Genomic DNA, 25,923 nt, shown 5'->3' with positions numbered 1-25,923 from the left:
CATTCAAAGTTAACAGTTGTTACCTTTTAATAGCCACAATTTCAAAGAGCCTTTTCTAAACCAGCACATTCCTCTGCTCCACGACTCTTCAGAAGTTATTTAAGGAGCGCGGATCAAGCATTTACACACAATTTTCGAAAATCACTTTGTCTCTCTCTCAATCCGGTCTACTACTGTCTTACTGAAGGTTTCTTTGGAGACTCTTCAACTTTGTTGATTGTAGATTCTCGCCCAAGGCTCTATTGTATCCTAGGAACGGATTTGCCTATAACCTAATAGCAAACTTAGTAGAACTGAACGGGGGCAAATAACATTTTAAAGATAGTGTCTTCAGACACACCTCAAAACTTCTCCTCCAAGTTTCAATGACCCCATTTCCCACATGTCATAATCTTACAACAAATGAAACCAATGTCTGTGAAAATCATTGCTTCCGTAGATCACTTGAATATATGTTGGGTTTTCAGGACAGGGGTTGTGAATAACCGTAACCAAATGAACATGAAGACAAACAACAACGGTGAATATAAACAAAAAAAAAGAGAAATAAAAGTGAAAATGGAAGAAAATATAAAGAAGAAGCAAATCGAAACCCTATAAAATCAATTTCGGAAGAGTGTAAGCTCAAATTTGTGACAATGAACAAGAAAAACAAGATAAAATGGAGGCTTTGAGACCCTGGATATACCTGGTGCAGCGGTTGGGTAGTGTAGCAAGTTCCTTTGTCGTTCAAGAGGAAGAACTCAAATGAGGTAATTTTGGATTTAAAACAAGGGCATACATTGTCTTTTTGAAATTATTTATAGGCATTTTAGACTTTGGGCTAGATCTGAAATGCATTTGACCGCATTCAGTGCCTGACCTGGGTTTTATGATTTTAGAATCTGTTTGATTTGAGGGAATAAGAGTCTGGAATCATAATCAGAATGGTTCATTTCCATTCTGGATGTTCGGTTAAACGGAATGGCGGTATGGGATTCCCCCATATACCCCACCCCAAGGAATATCATTCCCATTCTGGGGGTGCCATTCCCATGTCGCGTTTCAAGCTACCAAAATGTAATACACAGTTACACACCCACAATGAAACACGACATTCCCCCATGTTTTTTTATTGCAACTTCTGTTTTCTGTCAACTGTGTTGTTACATCAGATAAAGGCGCTGACTGTAATGTAGTGTTCCATCCGATATATAATTTTTCATGCAACTGTGTTGCATCAAAATGAAACACGACAGCATAAAAAACAGTTTTCTACAAAATTATTTAATTTTTGTATTTTCTATAAAATTTCTACATTTTAAAGTATTTTCATGCATTTTATGCTTTTTTATTGTTATTAGGGGCAAAATTGGCTGATTCCGATTCCAGCCTGTTAATGAACCAAACAGCATAAATCAGAATCCAATTCCAATTTCGATCTGAACCAAACAACCAAGCGAAATAGGCCATTCCGATTCCGATTCCAAGCCAAATGGGCCCTTAGATCTGAAAATGCATTTAAGATCTTTTTTCAGACTCAGACCCAAACATATGTTGCATCTCAAAAGTAACATTTTCATATATGAGAAGTGTTATCAAACGCCACCTAAATGAATGGAAAACCCCTCCCAAATCAAACGCATCGAACCACATCCCTTCCCTTACCTTAATTAATTATTGTAGCTAGGTTGGACTGGCAGTTATCCCATTTCTGGTATGTTGTCTCCACGGCTTTCTAGAGCATTGCATTAAATGTGGTTTTGATCGTTAGTGATGAGGGCGGATTTGGCCCTCCAATAACCTCATGACACATGGCATCCCGAAACAGTTGGACGATGCCCAAATGCCACCTAAGCGATGATTTAGAGTCCCAGATCGTAGTTCATCTTTGCCCCGACTTGGCAACCTACCTTTATCGCTGATTTGGCGGCCTCGACCACAACTTAGGTCGGCTTGCAGCACCTTGTCCAGGGCTGACCTGTAGCACTTCGTCACCGGCCGAAGTGACCTCAACGCGAGGCATGACCTCTCTCGAGGGCTTGTCGACCTAACTGAGGACCAGGCGGTCACCTACGAGATGTGCTTGCCGAAAAATTTGGCATGCATACCCCGACACTCCCAAGTTTCTCTGAAGTTGGTTCGCGTACTGAATGTTCCAGACGATGGTCAACATGCATAGCGGTTGCCTCCGAGGATTTCAGACCGATAAGGTACGACCTCCCAAAAATCTCGGATGCGGTGCGCGAAGCTTACACCAAACAATGCCTATATAAAGGCACCAACCGCAATGACACAAGGTACGCATGATTATTTTACTCACTAGCATTCAAGCACTCAAGTATTCAGCTTGCATTCACAGTATAATACTGACTTAAGCATCGGAGCGACCTCGCTAGGTTAGATACCCCGGGTTCTCTGATCCACTATTTTGCATATTGGTCCAGCTCGTCGCACAATTGGAGTTCAGATTGTCTTCCAACTAGGAGTATCTAGACCGCACCATCAATTGGCGCCGTCTGTGGGAAACGCAACAAGAAGATAAGTTCTCACCTTCTAAAAAGCTAAGTTCTCATCTTCCAGAAAGCTAAGATCTCGCCTTTTAAAAATTTAAGTTTTCACTCTCTAATTTTCATTTTTATGAACTAAAAAGCATTTCTGAGTAGCACCAACATCCAGAACGAATATCAATTACTAGGGGGAAAGAACATCTATGATGAACCTTGAGAACTCCCCTATGACCATAAGACAAATTCAGGCCGAACCCAACATTCCTAGTGCCCCAGATAAATATACCACTACCGCATGTGAACGCCCCTCTCCCCACGATAGAGCTATCAGCAGTTCCCACCGGGATTGAAGCGTGAAAATTCTATAAAATGAAGCTTGAATTTCCATATCTAAGCATGGGAGAAGCCCGATGTAGATAGCAGCAAAACGACCTCAACTCATCCTCAATAGCAATAAGCCAGGACGAGACCTCATCAACTCCGTTTTGTGAGGTTGCCTCTACAAGTCGAGCCTTCCAAGGCTCCCGTGTGAGCTGGCAACCTAAAGTCAGTAGTGCTGCCCCCGCTGGTTGAGCTCCTAGTGGCTTCTTGTAGGAGTGGATGACCGGCGTCACTATGAGGCTGATGCAGTGCAGCCGTAGCGTCGAATTTCCGATTCACGCTGACAACAGCTTTATGTATCAACAACCCTCACAAGGGGGGCGGGGGGGGTAGAACATGTACATTGTGTTCTTGCAAGCACTCACCTAGGAAGATAATCCCACGGGGTGACGTAGAAGCAGCCATATGAGAAGTTACTACAGAATGACCACCTGCTTAGGCGGAGAGGCTAGGCCGCACATCGAATAAGACCCAGTCGCCATATGAATAAGACCCAGTCGCCTCTTTAGCATGGGCAACTTAAGACCCAATCGCCTATTCGGCATTGGCAGCATAAGATCTAGTCGCCTCTTTGGCACAGGCAGAATAAAAAAGTAGTTCACGTTCAGCCCCATCGGTGTGCAGACAAGTCGGGTACATACCTTTCTACCTCAGCCTCATCGGTGTGCAGAAGAAGAAAGACAAAAAAAGAAGTGAAGAAAGGAAGACTAATTTAGCACAAGAAAGAGAAACAAAGGAAAGACTAGACCATAACAGACGCAAACTTGGTCGATCTCTTCACAGTAGACCTCCACCTCGGTTTCAGGCTCCGCATCAAAATCGCTAGCTACTCTTTTGAGAACTAGCTTGAGGGACACTGCATCGAAGTCTACCTAGGTGGAACAACCTGATAAAGCAGTCACATAGAACCCCTTCTTGAGGATAGCATGATGAGCTTTGCTCTTGAGGTACTTAGTCGGATTGCAGAACCCCTTGATGGTCGCATCCCTAATAAGGTAGATGTCTTCGGGGTACCTGTTCCACCTCTCCTCGAGCGGATTAAATTGCTCTTGTGCCTCGATAACCAAGACTGTGAGGTCCTGCGTAAGGCTACAAACACTTGGACTCTTTCGACCTAAGGAGCAAACAGGATTGAAACCAACGACTACGAGCTCATCAAACAGTCATTCCAGGCCAAAGGAACAATCTATTCCCTTCGCCGAGTTGCCCTCAGCTCAGGAGTGGGGGGCAATTGATGAGGGCGAATTTGGCCCTCCAATAACCTCATGACACATAGCATCCCGAAACAATTGGATGACACTCAGATGCCACCTAAGCGATGATTTGGAGTCCCAAATCGTAGTTCATCTTCGCCCGACCTGGTGATCTGCCTTTATAGCTAACTTGGCGATCTCGACCACAACTTAGGTCGGCTTGCAGCACCTCATCCAGGGCCGACCTGTAGCACCTCGTCACCGGCCGAAGTGACCTCGATGTGAGGCACAACCTCTCTCGTGAGGGCTTGCCGACCTAATTAAGGACTAGGCGGTGACCTACGAGATGTGCTCGCCGACAAATTTGGCATGCATACCTTGACACTCCCAGGTTTCTCTGAAGTTGGCCTGCGTACCGAATGTTCCAGAGGATGGTCAACGTGCATAGTGGTTACCTCTGAGGATTTTGGACTAATAAGGCACGACCTCCTGGAAATCTCAGATGTGATGCGTGAAACCTACACCAAACAATGCCTATATAAAGGCACCGACCGCAATGACATAGGGTACGTGTGATTATTTTACTCACTAGCATTCAAGCACTCAAGTATTCAACTCTCATTCACAGTATAATACTGACTTAAGCATCAGAGCAACCTCACCAGGTTAGCTACCTCGTATTCTCTAATCCAGATTAGTCTAGCTTGCCGCAAAATTGGAAATTGGATGTTCTACCTAGGAATATCTAGATTGCGCACATCTGTCAGCATACGACCATGGAGAGGGAAAGGTATTTAACACCGGGCGACTATTATTGCTATCACAATAGCCGCGTGTAAATATCTTAGGCCCCAAAAGGCAATGCTCTTCACAGGACGGGCCGTCCAGAAAAGTGTCCCTAACTATGACTATAATTTTCAGTGTTGTAGATCATCACTATATTGCATTCAAGATTTCATTTCTGCATCCATCCATGGTGTCTTTACGCTTCCCCTTCTCGTTTCCTCACCCCTCAAAGCCTCCTCACAGCTCCCATGTCTCTTCTCGTTCCTTCTCTGCAGCAGCCATGGCGGGGTCTGTTGCAGCTGCAGTAGGTGTTGGCATCGGAATGGGTTTCGCCATTTCTCATAAAATTAAAAACCAGAAAGACCCATTTCTCCAGAATGCACTGGATTTCTTCTTCTCCAATTACCGACCCAATTGCTCTTCTCCCATGTGGGGTTCTCTTTCCTTAGCAGATAATACCACCGAAGCTGTTGAATCGAAAACTGGTGCTTCATTTCCCTCCGTTTTGAGCGACACACAACAACTGCTTGGGATTGGGTTGCGGAAGAAAAGTATATTTGGATTAAAGAACATCGATGTCTACGCTTTCGGTATATATATATATATATATATTTTTTTTTTTTTCTGCAGCATTAGTTTAAGCAATGCACATAACCGCATTAACCGCTCATATAATTTGCTTTCTATTTTTTGAGATTTGGTGGGTTTGTTAATTCCCTGCAGCTAATGTTGCATGTTAATTAATTTTTGGATAAATTTGCTGTGTTAGAAGGTTTCTTTTGCTATATGACAAGGGGGTAACAAAGATTTTGAGTAAACTTAAAAGAAAAAAAAAAGGGGTTTGTGTGCATTATTAACAACGATTATATTCTTTATAATCCTCATGTTTGTCTACGACTATCTGCAACTGAAAATTGATGATGAGAAGTTTGTCATTGTCATTAATAGGTCACGTGTTCATTATCTTGATGTTTAAACCAGTAAACAGATTCCAATTTACCAAATTAAGTGGCAAAGTTACAAGATTTCACTCTCTAGGTTTCTCCTTTTACTCCACGGGGAGGTGGCAGGTTGTGAACGGCAGGATTGAGCTTCACTAAGTACCAGATAACTATTATTCTTAATGTTTTAACTACTATAGGTTGCCTTGTGTCTCTGGTCACTGTTTATGACGTTCTCTAATCCTATACAACATTTTTCCTGTTCTAAACACATTTGCTCTATTTCAGATGATAACCCTCTTTTTTGAGGGAATGGTAAATGCATCGATATTTAGTATAGGTGAAAGGATAGTACATGAGGATGATAGGATGTTCACTTTGTTTATTGGCCTATTGAATAAATGAGAGGATGTATACTAATACACAGATATGGACCGACAATCCTGTCCTTGCAAAATCTAATCAGGCAGAGAACCGTTGCCATACAAAAAAGTTCCTTTCAAATCCCAATCTAGTTAAGTCATGTGCTATTATATTTATCACATTGGGAATCCATCTGAAAGCTACATTCATGTTGGTTTCACTTTCTGTGTTTTCATTTAGATTTAGATGGTAATGGGTACCATGCATCCTTGCCCACCTTTTGGATCCTGTTTCTACTGTTGCTACAGTAGTCCGAACCAGTAAGGAGAAGAAGAAGAAGATGAAAGAACTGTTGAACTTGATAACTCAACCCTATCAGTCAACCTCTTAATAGTGATTAGGCTCTAATTAAATGTACAAGGACTAAACTGCCCCTACTTAAGTATGGGACAGAGAACCTCTAATAAGACTGCCACATAAGCTCATAACTTAACCAAGGTGAGTTGACTAATCTACCCTTATTCGGCTAACTCTAACACTCCCCCTCAAGCTAGAGAATATATGTCATATAATCCCAGCTTGTTACATATATAGTTCACTCTCCCTGAGCTTAAGGCTTTTGTAAACAAATCTGCCCTCTGATCACCTGAGCCTACATGTTCTGTGCGTATCTCTCCAGTAAGAACCTTCTCCCTCACAAAGTGGCAATCAATCTCTATGTGCTTTGTTCTCTCATGGAAAACTGGGTTGGATGAGATATGGAGCGCAGCTTGATTGTCACAGTACAACTTCATAGGTTTATCCATGTGGAACCTGATTTCTTGTAGGAGATTCCTCAACCACACTAATTCACATGTAGTGTGTGCCATGGCTCTGTACTCGGCTTCAGCATTGCTTCTAGCCACAACCGTCTGCTTTTTACTCTTCCACGTCACAAGATTTCCTCTAAGAAATGTGCATTAACCTGTAGTAGATCTTCTATCAGACATAGAGCCCGCCCAATCTACATCCGTGTACCCAACTACTTCAAGTTTTCCTCTTGGTTTATATAATAGCCCACAACCCAGAGCTCCCTTCAGATATCTTACAATTCTAAGAACTGCATCTCAGTGAGATATACGAGGGTTCTGCATAAATTGGCTCGCCACACTGTCTGCAAAGGAGATGTCTGGTCTCGTGATAGTCAAATAGTTCAGCTTCCCCACTAGTCGTCTATACCTTCCAGGATCATCAAATATTCCCCCTGTATCACTGCTCAACTTAACATTTGGTTCCATAGGAGTCTCAGCCGGTTTTGCACCTAGCAGTCATGTTTCGTCCAATAGATCGATAACATATTTTCTTTGGCACAGGTTTATACCTTGTCTTGATCTAGCAACTTCTATACCCAAGAAATACTTCAATGTCCCAAGGTCTTTTGTTTGAAAATGATTTTGCAGAAAGACCTTTAGTTTGTCGATCCCTAATTTGTCATTGCCAGTTATGACAATATCATCCACATAGACCACTAATAAAATCTTTCTAGCTTCTGAGTCATAGCTAAACACTGAGTGATCAACCTGACATTGTTTCATTCCAAAATTCTTCACCACTTCACTAAACTTCCCGAACCAAGCACGAGGCGATTGTTTCAACCCATAAATTGCATTTTTCAGTCTACACACCTTACCAGCCTCCCCCTGAGCAACAAACCCAAGTGGTTGCTCCATATATACCTCTTCTATAAAGTCACCATGAAGGAAGGCATTTTTTATGTCATGTTGAAATAGGGGCCAATCATACATAACTGTCAGGGAAATTAACACACGAACAGAGCTAATCTTAGCCACTGGAGAGAAGGTCTCCATATAGTCCACTCCATACAACTGTGAATAACCTTTAGCAACAAGTCTGGCTTTCAGATGCTCCACACTACCATCTGGCAAGTATTTAACAGTATACACCCATTTACATCCCACAACATGCTTACCAAGAGGAAGAGTAGTGAGTTTCCACGTGTGAGTATGCTGAAGAGCGGAGAGTTCCTCCTCCATTGCCTGCCTCCACCCAGGTGAACTGAGAGGCTCTTGGACATTGTTAGGTATGGAAATACATGACAATAGTGAAATAAACTGGCAATGTGAGGCGGAAAGGCGAGATACTGAAACAAAATTGGAAATGGGATGGAGAGTAGAACTACGTTTACCTTTTCGTAAGGCAATGGGTAGATCAAGTCCTGAGGGTTCAGCAACAGGAGCAACGACAGGATCCGCGGACAAGGTAGAAGCTGGAGGAGGGGCCGGTGTCGTTCGACATGTATACCCTTGCCGAATTGGTGGTCGTTCAATAGGGATCTGCACTGGATGAGGTGAACTCCAACAGGAACACCCGGAACGGGATCACTGACCGGAAGAGGAAGAGGAAGTAAAGGTGGAGACGAAGATGCTTCAGTTCTTGAGAAGAAGGGAACAGACTAAAAAAATGTGACATCAGGACAAACAACACTTCCGAGTAATGGGATTGTAACACTTGTATCCTTTTTGAGTCCGAGAGTAGCCAAGAAAGACACAGTTAATGGAACGTGCATCCAACTTGTCTATTCCAAGACTCAGATTGTGAACAAAGCACACACAACCGAAGATACAAGGTGTTAATGGAAAAGGAGACAAGGTGGGGAACAAGATAGAGAAGGGAGACCGACCATGAAGATTAAAGGAGGGCATCCGATTAATGAAGAAACACGCAGTAAGTACAACATCACTCCAAAACCTTTTTGGAACACTCATATGATGAAGAATAGACCCAGCCGTTTCAAGGAGATGATGGTTCTTCCGTTCAGCCACCCCATTTTGTTGAGGAGTGGATGCACATGATGTTTGATGAATGATGCCATGCTGTTCTAAATACTGTTGAAAGGAAGTAAGAAAATATTCACGACCATTATCTGAACGAAGAACTTTGATTGGAACACCAAATTGTGTACGTATTTCAGCATGGAATTTTTGAAAAATGGAAAATAATTCACTCATATCTTTTATTAAATAAATCCATGTCATTCTTGAACAATCATCAATAAAAGTGACAAAATACTTGTAACTATTATAAGACTCTATTTTGATCGGGCCCCAAACATCTGAATGAACCAAAGCAAAAGGACTCAACATACGACTTTCAACTCTAGGACTGAAGGAAACACGACGATGTTTCCCAAACTGACACGACTCACATTGTAACATTGACAAATGACTCAAAGACGGAACTAGTATCTTGAGTGCCTTGAGAAAAGGATGTCCCAGTCGACAATGCCACTGTAGAGGAGTGAGTGAAGTTTGAAGTGCAACTGATGATCCACCACCGTCAAGATAATACAATCCACCAGCTTCATGCCCCCCCACCAATCTTCTTCCCCGTCCTCAGATCCTGAAAAACACAAGAGGAAGGGAAAAAAGTAACATAACAGTTAAGAGTCTTGGTTAATTTACCAACAGACATAAGATTGAATGGAAACTTAGGGACATACAGAATAGATGATAAAGAAAGAGAAGCCATGTCAACATTGCCAACACCACAGATGGGAGAGGAGGAACCATTGGCAAGGATAACCGTTTGAGATGTGGAAGTTTCAGAGAGAGAAGAGAACACACTTGGAGACCCAGTCATGTGATCAGAGGCTCCAGAGTCAATAATCCAATGAGAGGTTTTAGATGACAGGCAAGCTATACCTGAGTGGGCAAGAGTAGCAGTAGTGTGCTGTGAAGTGGACTGAAGGAACCGCTCATACTCATCACGCGGTACACTCACCATCTCCCTTCCGGAAACAGATGTAGATGTGGAAGGAGTTAGGTCTGCCTGTTGATTATCATTGACATCAACCCCACCAGCAACAACATGATTGGCCCATTTAGAGGGAGGGCGGCCATGGAAATCATAACAAAAATTTACCGAATGTCCTTCCCTGCCACAGTGGGTACACTTCCTTGTAGAGCTGCCTTTTTCTTTGCCATGGCCTCCCCCTAAGTCACGACCACCGCCACGACCAAATATGGAACCACCACGACCTCCTCGGGAGGCATGTCCACCCCCTTTCGTATCACGTCCACCTCCTCTGACTGTCACAAAAGCTGATCTATCAGACTGTGTGGGATTCTCTGTCTGTCCCAAAGAAATCCTGCGAAGCCGAGCAAACACTTCCTCAAGTGTAGGAAGGGTAGAGCCCCCCAATATTTGGGCCCTTAGTGGTACATACTCTGATTTCAACCCCACTAAGAACCTTGTGACATCTAGTTGTTCCCTTTGTTGTTGCTGAACCTTAACATCTGGAGTGAGAGGATGATAGACATTGAGTTCATTTCTGAGGTTCTTCATACTGGCATAGTACTCTTCTAGGGTTTTATTTCCTTGTTGCAAACTAAAGTACTCTTGATAGAGCTGATATACCCTTGTAGTATTATCTTGCCCAGAATACAGCTTCTTGGCATGTTCCCATATGTCCTTAGTTGTATCTAAGAACATGAAGTTGGCACTTATTTTGGGTTTCATACTGTTCCATAGCCATGTCATGATTTGAGCATCCTCCTGTTCTCAATCATCAAACCCTGGAGAGTCAGCCGGTGGTTTATCTTCTTTCGCATGCTTCACTTTTCTCTTTGCCTTGAGAAAAACTTCCACCGACTTGGCCCATGGAACATAGTTCTCACCATTTAGTTTAATTGAGGTCATCTGTACACCTAGATAGTCAGAGGAAACCACCACACTAGGTTTCTGATCACTACAGCCATCTCCCATTGCTGCCATGATACTCTTTCAATGCTGCCTCTAATCTGACTTCCCAATCACCAACTAAGTGCTGTTGTCAAGAGTTTGATGTTCCAGAACCTACAATAGTCTCTAAACACAATAATAGATACACACGCCTTTGTTCTTATCCACACCACTACTGATTTCACAAAAAAACACATACACCGACATTAATTCAGCACTTACTAACCACATGCAAGATCTCTTACAACTACTCAACAGAGTTTGTGCATCACAAGCACCACCACACAGCCATAGCTGTCACACACAATACAGACCTGCTTTAACGCTTTTAAGAGGGCACCACAAGACCAACAAGAACTCAACTAGTACCATTGCATTACACCTTGCACCATTTGGCCACCTATAGTAGCCCCTACACCATTTGGTCACTGTAAACACAGCCTGTTCTTAGAATTTTCTCAAGAACCAGGGCAACAACCAACCTAGTTCTTTAGGTTCTGATCAGTCCTCTCAAGTTCTTGAAGATTTTCAACCCAGAAATACCAATAGCACAAAGAGAAGAGATAACCAACCTTCGTTTGAGAGCTTCAGCCAACCATTCACTGCTGAAGTTGTTTTCTTAGGAAAGGAGGTTCTGCACACCAGAAAAAAAGAAGAGCTGAGATGTTTCAGGCCTGAGATGAACCACTTTTCTCCATTGACAGCCTAGAGAAGAAAAGGAGAGAACTGAAGTTGTCACGAATTGAAACAGGTCACGAACCTTGCTCTGATACCATGTTTCTACTGTTGCTACAGTAGTCCGAACCAGTAAGGAGAAGAAGAAAGAGAAAGAGAAGAAGAAGAGGAGGAGAAGAAGAAGAAGATGAAAGAACTGTCGAACCTGATAGTTTAACCCTGTCAGTCAACCTCTTAATAGTGATTAGGCTCTAATTAAATGTACAAGTACTAAACTGCCCATACCTAAGTATGGGACAGAAAACCTCTAATAAGACTGCCACATAAGCTCATAACTTAACCAAGGTGAGTTGACTAATCTACCCTTATTTGGCTAACTCTAACAGATCCAAAGTACTGCATTGGCTGAGTGATCAATATTCTAGAGGTGAAGTGATTTATCTTATGATCAATCCTTTTATGTTATCTGCTTGGGATCTTCATGTCAGAGTTCCTTCTTTTTTTTTTATCTTTTCATTTATAGTTTTTGAAACCCTGTCAATTACCATTTAAGGTTTATCATCTTTGACTCTTCTCTTAGTGTCCTGTAAGCTTTGCTTCAATCTTAATCTTCTTTCTAGAAGTTTGACTTAATACTGAAGTCTTGTGTAAGATCCATTCTAACTCACTATGCTCCAAGATTTACATACAAAGTGGATACCTAGTGTCATTGGGGTAAAAACTTTGTTGAGGGTACATGGCACATATTACAAGTCCAGAAGAGATTTTACTTGCATGATACAGCTTGAATGCACTCGTTAATTTCACCAAGAGACAATATGCATTAGTTATGCCACATACATTAAATACATGTAGATGATATCATGATATGCAAGCCCAAAACACAAAATATGAGTAGACCTGTGTTCTTAATTTATTTTAACAATGTGTTTCTCATGTGTTGTTTGGGGCTAGCATTAGCATCCATGTGCGTTGTGTGACACAAGTCACAGTGGCATACCCTCCTTTCCCCTATCATCTCTTTAAATACTTTTCTTGTATGATTTCTTTTTAACTCTTTTTCATCTTTTATTTTTCAATCTTTGTAAGAACAGAAGCTCTAACCATGTATCTTGTTTGCAGGTGTTTATGCTGATTATACTGACATGAAAAACTCTCTGAGTGAAAAATATGGGCAATTTTCTGTCTCTGAATTGAAGCAAAACAAAGAGTTCCTTGAAGATGTTCTTGAAAAGGATATACGCATGACTGTTAGGCTTCAAATAGTTTATGGAAGACTAAGTATTCGTTCTGTACGCAGTGCTTTTGAGGAATCTGTAGGAAGTAGACTTCAAAAATTTGGGGGACCAGATAACAAAGAATTACTTCAGAGGTATTTATTTGTTTATTTGTCTCCCTTAGCCCTACTGTTTGGTGGGAATGTGTAAATGGAAGTAATATCTTTATTAGAAACTGGCCTGTTTTTTAGTGCTTAGGATGTATGAGCATTGCCGTGTTCATAACTATTGCATTTTTCTGAACATGTTCTATCACTTCTATCACTATAGTAATTTCCCTTGTTGTTGTTGTTACCAAACACTTCTATCACTTCGTTTAAGTCTGTTGCTGGTGCTCTTCTCCTTTTGGTTCTCCTCTACACCTTACTGTAGTACGTACTGGGCTATTAAGCTTCAGAAATTGTTTCTGTATAGTCATTTATGCATCATTTACGTCAGTTGTTACTGATCCTCTTTTAGGTCATACCTCTCTTTGTCATACTTTTACCCAATATTATAGTTATCAACGTGTTCTTAGGAAACAGAGAAACTAGTTGTTCATATTTGTTTGTTTAGTAAAGAAAACATTTTATCTACTGGATTTTTCCTTATAGTGCATCAATCATCATGATTGTAATCTAAGTGATTGTTTTTGTTGCAGATTCACCTCCCTATTTAAGGATGAATATAAAATACCACGGGGATCAGTCATAGAACTGTCAAAGGAACAGGGCCATGTATTATGCACAAAAAGTAAGAAATCTTTCTTTTTCACTCTAGAAATCTATCATGCCAAATCATGGTTAGATCCTTTTATTCTTCTTAATTTAGCCGGGACCAAAGAACCCAACCGAGAATTTTGAGCTGGGTTCAGGAAAAATTAAGGGACTGATTGATAACAGCTGAAGTTGCTAAACTGAATGACCTGCTTTGGATAAAATAATTAAATAATAAAATATTCAAAGGTATAGTAACCTACCCAACTTCAGCTTCAACTATTAAGGAGCTCCCAACCTCCTTAAAATCTTATTCACTAAAAGACAAAAGTAATAAGCTTTTCAACTTCAGCCACGTAAGCTGTTATCAAAGGCCACCTAATGCCCCTTTACATTCATTTTTAGAGCTTATAACAAGTTGGTGCTGTTCATGACTCTAATGGTAGGGGGTGGGGAGAAAAGTTAGACACTGGAAACCTTAGAGATATGCCATCAGAAACACTTAAAAAACAGGGGAGTTCATGTATCGGCAATCAAACTACAACCCTCTAAATTGGAACCCAAAAAAGACTACAATCCTCAAAATTTGTCTTCAACTGAATGATACACTACTAGAATATTTTTATTTACAGAGAAAGTAGATAATACATGTATATTCTCTCATTCTTTAAGGGAAAATATGGAAAACCAATCATAACAGGCAGCAATATGGTCATTTCTAATTGTTACAACTATTATTTCCTCCTCCAAGGAGATCTCAACCTTTCCATTTGTACAGTCAATGAGTCAAATTGTAAGTGTCTATCGAAGCACATCTTAAAGGTTTGGGAAAATAGATTAGATAACCTATCTTCTTCTGGCTATCCAAATAAAACATCCATACTATTTGAAGGATAAATCAGATAATTTTTTGCTCTCCTGTAAGACAACTCCTGAGCAAACACGAGTTCATATTTACTCTCGCATGGATCAAGATCGTTCTAGTTTCTAATTCTTCCTGCCTAGGCATAATGCTGTATGTACATCAATTGATTTCATACATTGTTGTCCTCGCAGTTGATGGAAATGATGTTGGGTGCATTCAGAGCAAACTACTGTGCCGGTCAATTTTAGATCTTTATATTGGTGAAGACCCTTTTGACATAAAAGCCAAAGAAGAAGTTGAACTCAGTTTGGCATCTCTCCTTCAGAACTAGGTAATTTGGCCATAGGATGGAAACTGGTAAAGGCATTAGCAGTTCTATCTGACATGGAAATATGTAGCATTAAGAAGCTTTTACTCCATCTAAGTTAATCGATCCTTTCTTGCCTTGGCAAAATGGACTGCTGCAAGCTATTAACAGTGACTGTAAGGGAAAAAAAGGTTTAGACATAAAAGGGCAGCCCAGTGCACGAGGCTTCCCCCAATGTGGGGTCTGGGGAGGGACAAATGCACGCTGCCATACTCTGTAGTCTGTACATACAGAGAGGCTGTTTCCAATATTTGAACTCTGGTCCCCCAGGTTGCAATGTAGCAACCCTACCATTGCGCCAAGGTCCAACCTCAAAAAAAAAAAGAAAAAAAAAAACCCCTTAGACATCCATCAGTTTAATTCATGTATTACCAGATACTTTCCTGCCTTGGAAATGGATTGCTAGATTTGTCATCTAACAAACGAGATGTAGACAAGCCATGTGTAGCAGTTCGGATGACGGCCCAAGAAGATTTTACCTGTTGATCACATCATCTTCTATTCTTGTGGTAGCTTGTAGTCCAGCATCTCCATTCTACATGGAAAAGGGAAACACTACGGCATAATTTTTAACATTAAGAAATTTTGGGGTTCTGCCTGTGACGAGGATCCATCCCTCCATGTGGCCAACGATAGAGATTTTCTAGCACTAGATCAAATTTTCCATTATTATGCTTTGGGTGCCTTTTTTTATAGGTAAACAAACAATTTATTGTCTGATTCATTATGCTGGATTTCATGTTTTAGCTTTATGAGCACAGTATAAGCAGCATAATTATAAGTTGTAGAAATACAAAACTTTACATCCTCACAGTTTTACAAAGTTCCCCTAATCATATCCAGGATAACACTATTGGCCCAATACGTACTAGCCTCGGACCATTGCAAGTCAAAATTGTATTCAACGAGTCTGAATACACAACTGCAGCCCTCCATTCTTGATTTTTAAGCATGTAAATTGACCAGAGTTCTGCTCCTTCACTATCTTCTTAGAAAGACGACCACCTGTTTCCATTAAGAATTGATTATTAAAAAACACATAAAAACCATATGATCTAGATTTTTTTCATATTACAATAATCCCAACACAAAAGAGCATGTCTCTCTGATTTTGAAGCCAAAAGGAAGGATAAAAACTTAACAGAGTTTTTAACGCGATCCGTTTCTGATTCATGAGGAACTCACATGGGACAATTGTTGGATTTGGATTGAAGAATCTCTTTACCATTTTAAATCTCTTTAATGGCAGAGGTCTTTTGAGTTGGGTATTAGTGTTTTCACGGGGTGTGACCCATAGTCATGTAGGGCCTTTATGGCCAGAGGAGCAATTGAGCAAAACCAAGCATCACGGCCAGTGTCCATCATGGAACCTTGAATCACAATTGAACAAGATTGGGTTTCAGTGGAGATAGTGGATATGCCCATGACGCTATTATTTACATGATATCAAGTTTTCCATGCTGTTCTTTAATCAAAGAGTCTTGTTCTTGGCTGCATCCGGCCTCTGCCTCAAGTAGAACTATAAGCATGTATTTGATTATCTTTTATTTTGAGTGTACTTGTTTAGTTATTTCTACAGTCTTGGTTTTTTTTTTTTTCCTTTCCCCTTTGGAATTTATTTCATACGCTGAGGGGCCATTAAGTGGTATAATGGTAAAATCTTAGGCTGGCATTTGAGTATGAGGGTGGCGACTTTGTGCAAAAAAAATTCCAAAGGTTAAGACCATACTCAAGATCCCATATCACTAAGACTAACATAGGGTAATGACCTTTTATTTATTTCATACACTGGCGGTTAGACCCGTCTCAGTGGCTATTTTATTTTATTTTTTAAATTCCATTGTGAGCTTGATGATTCAGAGAGACTTTCATGGATTGGGAGTTAACATGAACCCCATTCATGGCTCCATGAGAAACCTGCATTTCAGAAGATTGGTTGATTTTGCAACCTCTGAAGAGATAGAACCGAATGAATTCAACTCAAAAGGGAATTCTGGAAGTGGAAATCTAAGGTGTAATAGGCAGGGTTGCCACCCCAGTTAGGGTGATCTTCAAAGTCGAAACCATACACAAATTATCACTCTTTTTGTCTAAATTTATATGCTTATGCATCAGTTATCAAATTTGTGATTTTCTTTTTCTCCGGTGAAGATCACTCATCTCATTCATTTCCTCCATTAGTCTCATTTAAGGATTTCTCTCTCTCTCTCTCTCTCTCTCTCTCTCTCTCTCTATTTGGGTCGAAAGAAGTCCTTGTGACAAATTTGCCGGTTGGAACTGTCAAGCATCATAGCCTATGGTTGTTTGCAAAACAAGTAAACAATTTTGAATATCTAGTATCTGTACGTACATTTGCCTTCACTACATAACTAGAAAATGCAGAAAAGAGAAGGATACAGAGAGGCCTCAATACGGCCTTTTATTTGAGAAATATACAGCTAGGTAGCCGAAAACATTAAGTCATTAACTTCTCCAGAACTATGATAACCAGGTCATGAATTTTAAATTGAAATGCTATTGGGAATTCCCCTGCCAGTGAGCCCTCCAACACCATACACATTGGAGGTGTCCGGAAATAGCAAGGTGTATGGTACTTTGACGGGCCCTACTCTGTTCTTCAACCGTTTGTCAAGGTTCATCTCTATGATTCCGTTCTCAATCTCCACAAGTTTCTCTCTGAATCTCTCAAATGCTTCTACTGGTGCTGCATCCGTTGTCCATTCTGGAGTGTCTCTTTGCCCAAGATAGACCTCATCAGAAGAATGCCTGGACAAGATCTCTATGAGGGAAACACCAAGGAGAGTCTGGAGCTGGGCTGTAATTGTTCTCAGGTAGACTGTATCAGGGTTGGACTCAAGCTCAGCATACTCGGGAGTACCTGGCTCCGGCATGAAGCGACGGCTTATGGTAGGACGGTTTGGGAGGTAGCCTGCATAAGGGTACTGTCCGAAATTGACTGCCGCATGGAGGGCTGAGGCTACCCATATGATGATAGTACATGTTTGGGTCAATTCTGAAAGTGTCTGCATCTTGGGCCACCATGGCTCGTCCTTCTTGTCACCATGCCCCACATTGCGCAGCTCTGACCACCAGGATTGGAGTTCAGAGTCTCCCTGGATCAAGTCATCGTTGGGGTAATAGAAAGAGCAATAGTCATGGACCCATGTTTCAATAGCAGACCAGATTTCAAGTCCATCGACAGCATAAGGGTAGTCCTCAATCAGAAGGCGAAGGCCATGGGGGCTGTTGTTGTCTGGAACTGCTACTCCCCTGAAGGAAGCAAAAGGCAACACTTGTCATTACATGGAGATGAAAAATTGAAGGCTTCATCTAAAGTCCTACTAATACAAAGGCTTGTCATTTATTTACCTCTTGATGAGATCTACAGGGAGTGCCTGCTCGGGGAAGACCCAACTCTTATAAACCACAGAAGACATTTCCATGGCAAATTTTGCTGGAAAGACGGTCTTCTCCAGCACCCCATCAGCATTGATGAGAATCTGCCGGGCCAAGGCATTTATGTTCATTGTGTCCCGGAAGTGAGGATGCAAGAGCTTGTAGATGGGGTGAAGCACACTCAACTGTCTGTTTGTTGCAATCACAAATGGCTCGATGGCTGCATGAGTGTTCAGCCTGCAACCAAAATAGCAAGAGAGTTAAGAAACCTACTCCGATTGAAAGCGCTTAAAAGTTTTCACCAGCAGAATTTTACCAGTGGCTGATGAGCTGATGAAAACCGGAGTCATTAACAGCAGCGTAAGCTTTGGCGAGCTGCCAAATTGAACCCTGGACGCCGTGTTCAGCTGGAGTGAAGACCTTACTGACTGCACCGTGTTGCTCTCCTTCTGGGTGTGGTAAACTCAGTTCAATTGCCAACGGTTGCAAGGTCCCATCATCCTTGAGGAAGAGGAGAGTTCTTGTGGCATAGGTTTTAGTGGTTGTTGAGTTTATCCGTGTCAGGTATGGCATCAATGCATCATGATAATCCAGTATGAATAGCTTGCCGTTTTCCAGAGCCTACACAAAACAAAAGCAATATTTTCAATCGCCACTTTGGGGAAATTGTATGATCACCTACGGCGCGCATGGGAAGGATTGCCTTCTCATTTCTCAAGGTTGGAGCTTATCGACCAAAAAGTTTTAATAAAAAAGAAGAAAAAAGCTAATGATACCTCATCGACTGTTAGCCCATTTAGGTTGCTTTCTATATGTTCTTTGGTTATTGAACTGTTCTGATTGCCATACAATTTAGGGTCAAGATTGCTTGCTGGGGGAAACTCCTGCATATTAGAATCCGGTTAGTTGCTGATTACAAAGGAAAAAAAAGGACTGAAAATCAAGAAATTAATTCTGGGTTAAAGAAATAAGAACATTAGAAACAGTAATTTACTTGAAGACGGCGAATGGAAACGGGGTTCACTCCAGCTAGCATTTCTCTGGCGAATTCTTCATCCGTCCTCCAAGCAAACTTATCCTCTGCGTGCGGTAATGCCATGTAAACAACATCAGGTAGGGTTCATGAACATAATAATACAGAGCCACTGTGCCAGTGCCACCCACTAGACAAATAGATCAATTTTAGCCTGTTAATTCCATGTCACGTACCTTGGATCACTTGAGGCATGGGGAATTTGAGGAGTTGCTCACCATCTGTTCGAACAAGTTCCTTGAGCATCTCCAAGGGGATTGCTTCCTTGACACTGTCTAGTACACCTTTCGGTAGCTGGATTCCTCCCTCGTAGAGGTCTAATACATCTTGAAAGGTGTCGAACTCATTGGGAGTGTTGTCACAAAAAGCTTTCAGCTCCGGGAGCAAGAATTGGACGAGGGATTTCAGAGCATAGGCAAGGAAATCCGACATCTTCAGGTGACCAAAACGTTCGTCTCTTGGGACGTAAATGTCCAGGCTCAGAAGTGGCAATCTGCTTTCCGTTTTGGGATCTGTCAATCAATCGATATATGCATGGTTAGTGTTGGTTGATTCGTTTTGGACTACTCCATTAACAATTGAGAAAAGATGATGACTTAATGTGAAACCTGTCTGTGTGGGTTTCCGGCCGGTTCTTCCCCTGCGTGGGTAAGGGTACTGTGTGGAGCCTCCGAGGACTGGACGTGCGGAGTCAGGACCCTTGTCAGGATTCCCCAGGTCGTTGTAGTAGGCGTAGTCATAGACTCGGTCCCATTCCTGGAGCTCTCCTGTTCCATCTCCTCTAAGATTCACAAGCTCTTCTTCCCTGTATTTGCGTAGGGGTTCTGGGGTATTAGCCGGTAGGTAAGTCTGTAGCAAAAACGATCAAGTTGATATCAGTATAAAATTTGGAAATCTCCTGAGGCTTTCATGGACATGGACCGATATCAGTATTATACCATATGATTAATTTGCTGTTAATTCTTCAACCCAAAGGAAGAAGGTAGAACCCATTCCGCATTTTGCAGAAAAACCTAAAAGGTGGATCCTACTGCCTTATCTCAAGGTTGAATAAATTACACATCAAAGCAGAAAGAAGGGATGGCAATTTGAAATTTTGACCCGTCCCCACCCTCCCCCACACTGGTCGGGGCAATTTTTTTACCATCGGTTGGGATTCAGGATGGGTTTTGGGGAAATCCGAAACTTTGGGGACTGAGGGGTGGGAATCTGTTTCAAACCCCAGTGGGGTTTGGGGGCGAGGATGGGACACGCAAACCCTAGCCCGCCTCGCTCCAGTGCCATTCAAGAATATTAGTTCGAAATAATTGAGCAAGGAAGCTGAAAGGAAAACTGGATCTGGGGTAGGGGTAGCAGGAGGACTAAAACTACCAGTCCATCTCCATCATTGCATGCCCACGTTCTCTTTTGAATCGTTGGCTTGTTTGTTTGTCTGTTTCACAATGAAATTGATGAAGAAGAATTTGTATTGAGTTAGTAGACTAACCTGATTGGAGAAGAAAACCCGGTCATACTTGTAATGCTTAGTGGGATAAACCCATGAGTTGCAGATGAAGTGGACTCGGCCAACCCCTGGAACGTCTTCAAGTGTGACTGTCTTGAGGAAGAAGTGACTGTGGTGGAAGTTCCTAATGATAAAAGCTCCCGGAACTCCGATGCCCTCGTCCCAGTCGAATGTGATGTTGAATGATGACTCCCCGGCCGACAACGGCGTGATGGTTGTAATCCATTCTTCCAAGTATGCCTCTTTTCCAAGCTTGCCTCGTAACCCATTAGCTGCACACGGACACACAAACCACTTCGGGGTGTAATTGACTCGAGCCGATCCAATAATACATTGTACTACTTGAACTCAACTCCGCTGAAAATCTCGTTACTTGAAAGTTGAGATTGAAACTTGACTCAATTACTAAGGGTGAAACTTGACCCAACTTAAATTTTGGTTGGGCTTGGGTTGAGGCCTCAACTAGTTCGAACCCAACCCAACCTGAGATCATCTAAAAAAAATACACACATATGCGTATTATATGTATATACAAATATTTTTTTCTCTATTGTGTATATTTTTGTATGTGTAAAATATGTATACATATATTTGTAAATAAAATTTATACATATTTTTTATTAATTATACTCTTAAATTGGTTCATAAAGCCTAATAAAAGATGACTATGTGTTTTATATGTTAATATATACCCAATCCAACCCAACCCAATCCGAGCCCGAACCCAATCTGAACTATGTTGGGTTATGCTTGAATTAAGCCTGGATGGATAAATTTAGGCTTAACCTCGAATTGGATCAAGCCCAAATCCAAATTTTGCACATTTAGGATTGGCTTGGGTTAACCATCAACTAGACTCAACCCGCCATCGATTAAACAACCCTATGTAAGAACCATAGAATATTAAAGAACATCAAAACATTATGAATAGAAATATATTAAAAATTAATCGGTTAGGCTTAACTGATGGTGATGAAAACAAGAATTACAAAACTCGAACCTTGACTCGTTGAGTTCGGCTCGAACTCAATTATTTGAAAATCAGATTGAAATATTTAACTCGTTAACTCCGTATCTTGACTCGCTTACATCCTGACAAAGTGGATGACGCGTGTATTGAATGGTTCTGCTTGAACAACGACTCCCAATAAAATATCCCCCCCCCCCCCCCCCAAAAAAAAAAAAAAAAAGCACAAGAAAAAGACATTTGCGTCAAGAAAACATTCAGGCAAGGACATAAATATTTCGAACTTATCATTCCAATACAATACAACCTACCACGACGACATGTTCCTCTTTCTCTCTCTTTCTCTCTGTTCGGATTTCAGAATTCTTTTCGGTAATGTCTGTCTTTAGGATTTTGAGGATGGGAATTGGGAAGTGGGCACCTTCACACTTCTACTCGTAATACAGGACAAATCAATGTACGCCACGTCAGATCATATACGTAGATTTCACATGTCAGATTGAGACTGTGTATCTCTTTTGATCCGTTGACTTTGGGTCAATGACCAATGTACATAGAACAAGAGTCCATTTTGTGGGAGACTTCAGCCCTCCCCACCCCCCCTAAACTACTTTTTCAGTGCAACAAAAATTGTTTCTAGCAAATCCTTTAAGCACCAAAGTATTTTGTGGGAGACTTCAGACCTACTGTGTTCTGAGGATGATACTCTTATGATCATCAGATATTTGGGCCATGATGGCGTCCAAACTCAGTGTGGATTCTTATAGGTCTCGCTAGCTAACTAACACAAAATGAAAAGAAAAACAAAAGAAATCGACAACCCAATAACCAGAATAGAATTAATGGCAGATATATGAAGTGAAAATTCTATATCAGCAACAGACTGAATTACAGAAAAAGAAACAAGAAAGAGATATTGGACATTAAAGCTTCAAGTCAATTAAAAAGCTTGGCAGAATCCTAATGAAGCAAATAAGATTACCCAGAACAAGGAAAGAGAAACGAGAAATCTAACCTGGATCGGTATTCACAGAACTGATGAGCTGCAGTGCAACGCCTTTGCCCACTAACTCGTGAACCCGATCAAGGAAGGAAGCGTGAAGGTCATTGAAATCCAGCACATTCTTCTTCATCAACACAACCGTCCCTTTGATCTTCTTCTTCCCACCCACCCCAGCATTCAACCTGGTTTCTTTCCCTGTAACAGAATCCATAATCTTGTGAAACATCCCTGGAACTTTGAACAAAGCAGAGAACAGAATTCCCATACAAGAAGAAGGAGAAGAAGGAGAAGAGAGAAAGCGATACAGAGGGTACAAAAGAAAGAGTAATTGTTGAATGTGAGTTCAGTGATGAGTGCATTTATAGGTCAAGATCAATAAAAAAAGAAGCATCAATCCAGGAAGTTTCACTTGTTGTGCAGTTCGTGTCCATTCCAGTTTCCTATGAAAGACTTATTAAAAGACCTAGTTATCTCATCTCAGAGTTTCTATCCTCATCTGAATTGTGGTGGGTCCTTATTAAAACATCTCTCTCTCTCTCTCTCTCTCTCAAGGCGGACCCGATTCGATTTTGTGGAAAAGTCATTTATTCTTTGCATTTTAATGTTCGCTCTGTTCTCAACTTTTTCTTTTTAACTAAAATAATTACACAGAAGATTCGTTTCCCCTTGTAGTACGATAAGATCGATCTGTTGAGGCTGCTTCTTCTCTGTCGGTCGATCTGGTCTTTTGAAAATAGAAAGAAGTTGTTTGATTGGCACGTTCTCTATAGTTTCTTATATCTATCTTTCTTCTTTCCTGTAGGCTCTACTCTTGGTCGCCATTCAAAATCCTCCTGCTCTGCCTCGGCTGCTCATTTGATTAACACTTAAAAAAATACCGTGTGGGTCATCTTCAAACCCAACGGCGGAGGAGCTTTGTGTTCAGTGTTATCCTTTCTATTTTTGCTACCGAAATGCTTTGAATGGGTTTGCACCCGACCCATATATCAGAAAGCACAAATTAATCGTGATGATGAAGGAAATTGCAGTGGTGTTTAATTTTACTAATTTCTGAAGGCCAGGTAGCTAGCCTACCCAAAGCAGCAAAGAGATTCCCACTACAATAGAGTTTACTATTGAAAAATAAGTGTTTATGATTAAGTACTTCCTCTAATAAGCGCTTAATTATGAATGTTTTGTAAAAAAAAAAATTCATAAGCCATAAAGTAAGAGAGAGAAATATAAATATGGATCGCCTGCTTCTGCTTCTACATTAAAGAGCATCAGCTGTTATTGATGAAGTAGGTGAGAGATCATGTGAATGGTAGGTCCCCTGATAAGCAATAAGCCAATAACTGAATTATCAAAGTGGGGAACACTTATTATAAGGACACCAAGACCTAGCTGAGTGGTGCAGGTTCACAGAGAGAGAGAGAGAGAGAGAGAGAGCAGTCGGATGTAATATTGAGACATTTAGTAATGGTGTAGATCTGTTAATGGCCACCAAGCCAATAGGCCATTGGCATTTGGGCTAGTTTTGTCAGACGCCCTTTATTAGAGGGAAGGCCCATTGCCGGACAGCACTAAATAAGTAAATACAACTGCATTGCAATTGCTGTCTCAGATCCGTATTAATGTTAGCTGAATTCATTTATTAATTAAAGCACTCTATCATTTGCATTTTGCCACCTGTCAAAACCATTTATAATTCATTCAATTCAAGGATAAGCAGCTTTTCTATATATGACTCAAACTGCTAATGAACCCCTGGTTTGTGTCATCCATTCAACTCTTCCTTTAAATTCAATGGATACGCGGTTTTCTAACCTCTCCTGGCAATCTTTTAATTTGCATCCACAACTTCCCTTTTTGGTCTTATATATGGACCATGTCAAAGAACTGGGGATGTAGAATAGAACCCATGATTCCTTAAAAAAATAGTTCTTCATAACTTACCACGTGGCATAGCTTTAAAGGATGCTGATTCTTAATTTAAAAGGAAAGCATGAGTCGATTATTAGGAGATTTGGGAAGATAGCAAGAAAGTACAATAAATAAAGCTTATAACTGTTCATGGGTCGGGTGGCCCGACAGGCCGGCCCGACTCCCGAACGGGCTTGAACATGCAAATGAACCTGCAGGCTTAACCTCGAGCCAAAAATCCTAGCCTGCAATAAATTTGAATCGGGCTCGGGATTTGTCAAAATAGATTGGCCCAACCTATAGACTAAACTTAAAAAACCCTAAGCCGAACCTTTCTTCTCTTTCACCTCTTTCCCCTTAGCCGAACATCTCTTCTCTTCACATCCTCCTCAGTCCTCACACTCTCAAGCAACCACACAACCGATGAGGCAGCGAACATTCACCGGCGCAACAACTCCGGTGGTGAGTCATCTCCTTCTCTCTCTTTCTTTCTCTCTCTCGTTCCTCTTCTCACTTCTCTTTCAAATCTTAGACACCAGCAAGGCGGCGAATATAGGCACCGGCGGTGGCGGTGAGTTTTCTCTCTCTATCTCTTAGACGTGAATTGACACACTTTTCACTGTTAAAATCGCAGCTCACTACGAACAAAGCTCCGACGAACACAGTCACTAGCGATGAGTAAAAGCCCAAGCTCGGGCGTCAGGCTTTTTATTAGGGCCGGGCTCGGGCTTGGGCCTTACAATTTTCTATTCATGAAGAGTAAAAGCCCAACCCGACCCATGAACAGATCTACTCAAGCGCTTTTTCTCATTTGCTATAACCACGTGGAACCAACTGAGTCACTAACTGTTGAGTGGTACATGCATACGCAAGAGAAACCTAAAGAGATATATTAAGGGCTGTTTGGCATATTATCTATCCCTGAAAATCTAACAAAATTTTGGGATGGCCAAGGCTAGCATGAAGTATCAACGTCATAATTATCTTATTCAATGAACCCCACTCACCCACGATCATGTTTGATATTGTATTATATATCCTAATCAGAACAGTCGTAGTCTCTGTTAAAATATTCAAGAGGAGTGATTGAGGGCACACCCCTCTCACCCTGATCATCAGTTGGAATCGATACACCACATCGTATCATATCATTCTGACTTCTTGAGTCCATGTGTATGGAGCTGATGTGGTATATCTTTATTGGCGCTGTTTTATGTAGTATTTAAGGGGAGACCGGATGCATGCAATGCACGAACTTTATTAAGCTAAAGTTAAACAATAGAAATATATAAAAGTATATAATTATTTTATAATTTTAATTTTCAATAACCAATTCGATAGAATTC

General features: G+C 41.2%; 2 protein-coding genes across 2 annotated transcripts; one reads left to right on the top strand and one right to left on the bottom strand.

Moving 5' to 3' along the window:
* The first annotated feature begins 4,875 nt into the window (after positions 1–4,875).
* On the top strand, positions 4,876–14,859 carry FAP1 (Chalcone-flavanone isomerase family protein). The gene is made up of 4 exons (XM_088984649.1): positions 4,876–5,439; positions 12,691–12,940; positions 13,486–13,577; positions 14,597–14,859. The coding sequence occupies exons 1-4, from the start codon at positions 4,968–4,970 to the stop codon at positions 14,734–14,736; spliced, it is 954 nt and encodes a 317-aa protein (XP_088840775.1). The 5' UTR covers positions 4,876–4,967; the 3' UTR covers positions 14,737–14,859.
* Positions 14,860–17,072: 2,213 nt separating this feature from the next.
* Positions 17,073–23,167, bottom strand: LOC148861866 (putative linoleate 9S-lipoxygenase 5). The gene is made up of 9 exons (XM_088984648.1): positions 22,688–23,167; positions 20,688–20,977; positions 19,810–20,050; positions 19,378–19,713; positions 19,163–19,248; positions 18,945–19,052; positions 18,485–18,789; positions 18,142–18,405; positions 17,073–18,042 (listed from the first exon to the last, which is right to left on the bottom strand). The coding sequence occupies exons 1-9, from the start codon at positions 22,938–22,940 to the stop codon at positions 17,274–17,276; spliced, it is 2,652 nt and encodes an 883-aa protein (XP_088840774.1). The 5' UTR covers positions 22,941–23,167; the 3' UTR covers positions 17,073–17,273.
* Between the last annotated feature and the right edge of the window lie 2,756 nt (positions 23,168–25,923).

Source organism: Nelumbo lutea, chromosome 4, assembly GCF_056320005.1.
Source record: "Nelumbo lutea isolate HS-2025 chromosome 4, American lotus-T2T, whole genome shotgun sequence".
In the NCBI taxonomy this organism is placed as follows: Eukaryota; Viridiplantae; Streptophyta; class Magnoliopsida; order Proteales; family Nelumbonaceae; genus Nelumbo; species Nelumbo lutea.
Note: the sequence above shows the minus strand (reverse complement) of the source record. Positions and strands in the feature narration are given on the sequence as shown.

Bases quoted from the DNA above. Each gene is read 5' to 3' on its own strand.
- FAP1 (XM_088984649.1), top strand. From the start codon at position 4,968: ATGACTATAATTTTCAGTGTTGTAGATCATCACTATATTGCATTCAAG. The intron at 5,440-12,690 runs GTATATATATAT...TCTTGTTTGCAG, and splicing joins CATCGATGTCTACGCTTTCG to GTGTTTATGCTGATTATACT. The intron at 13,578-14,596 runs GTAAGAAATCTT...TTGTCCTCGCAG, and splicing joins CCATGTATTATGCACAAAAA to TTGATGGAAATGATGTTGGG.
- LOC148861866 (XM_088984648.1), bottom strand. From the start codon at position 22,940: ATGGGAATTCTGTTCTCTGCTTTGTTCAAAGTTCCAGGGATGTTTCAC. The intron at 20,051-20,687 runs GTTAGTCTACTA...TTTTTGCTACAG, and splicing joins GGGTTTTCTTCTCCAATCAG to ACTTACCTACCGGCTAATAC. The intron at 18,043-18,141 runs GTAAATAAATGA...TGCTTCCTTCAG, and splicing joins CCTGTAGATCTCATCAAGAG to GGGAGTAGCAGTTCCAGACA.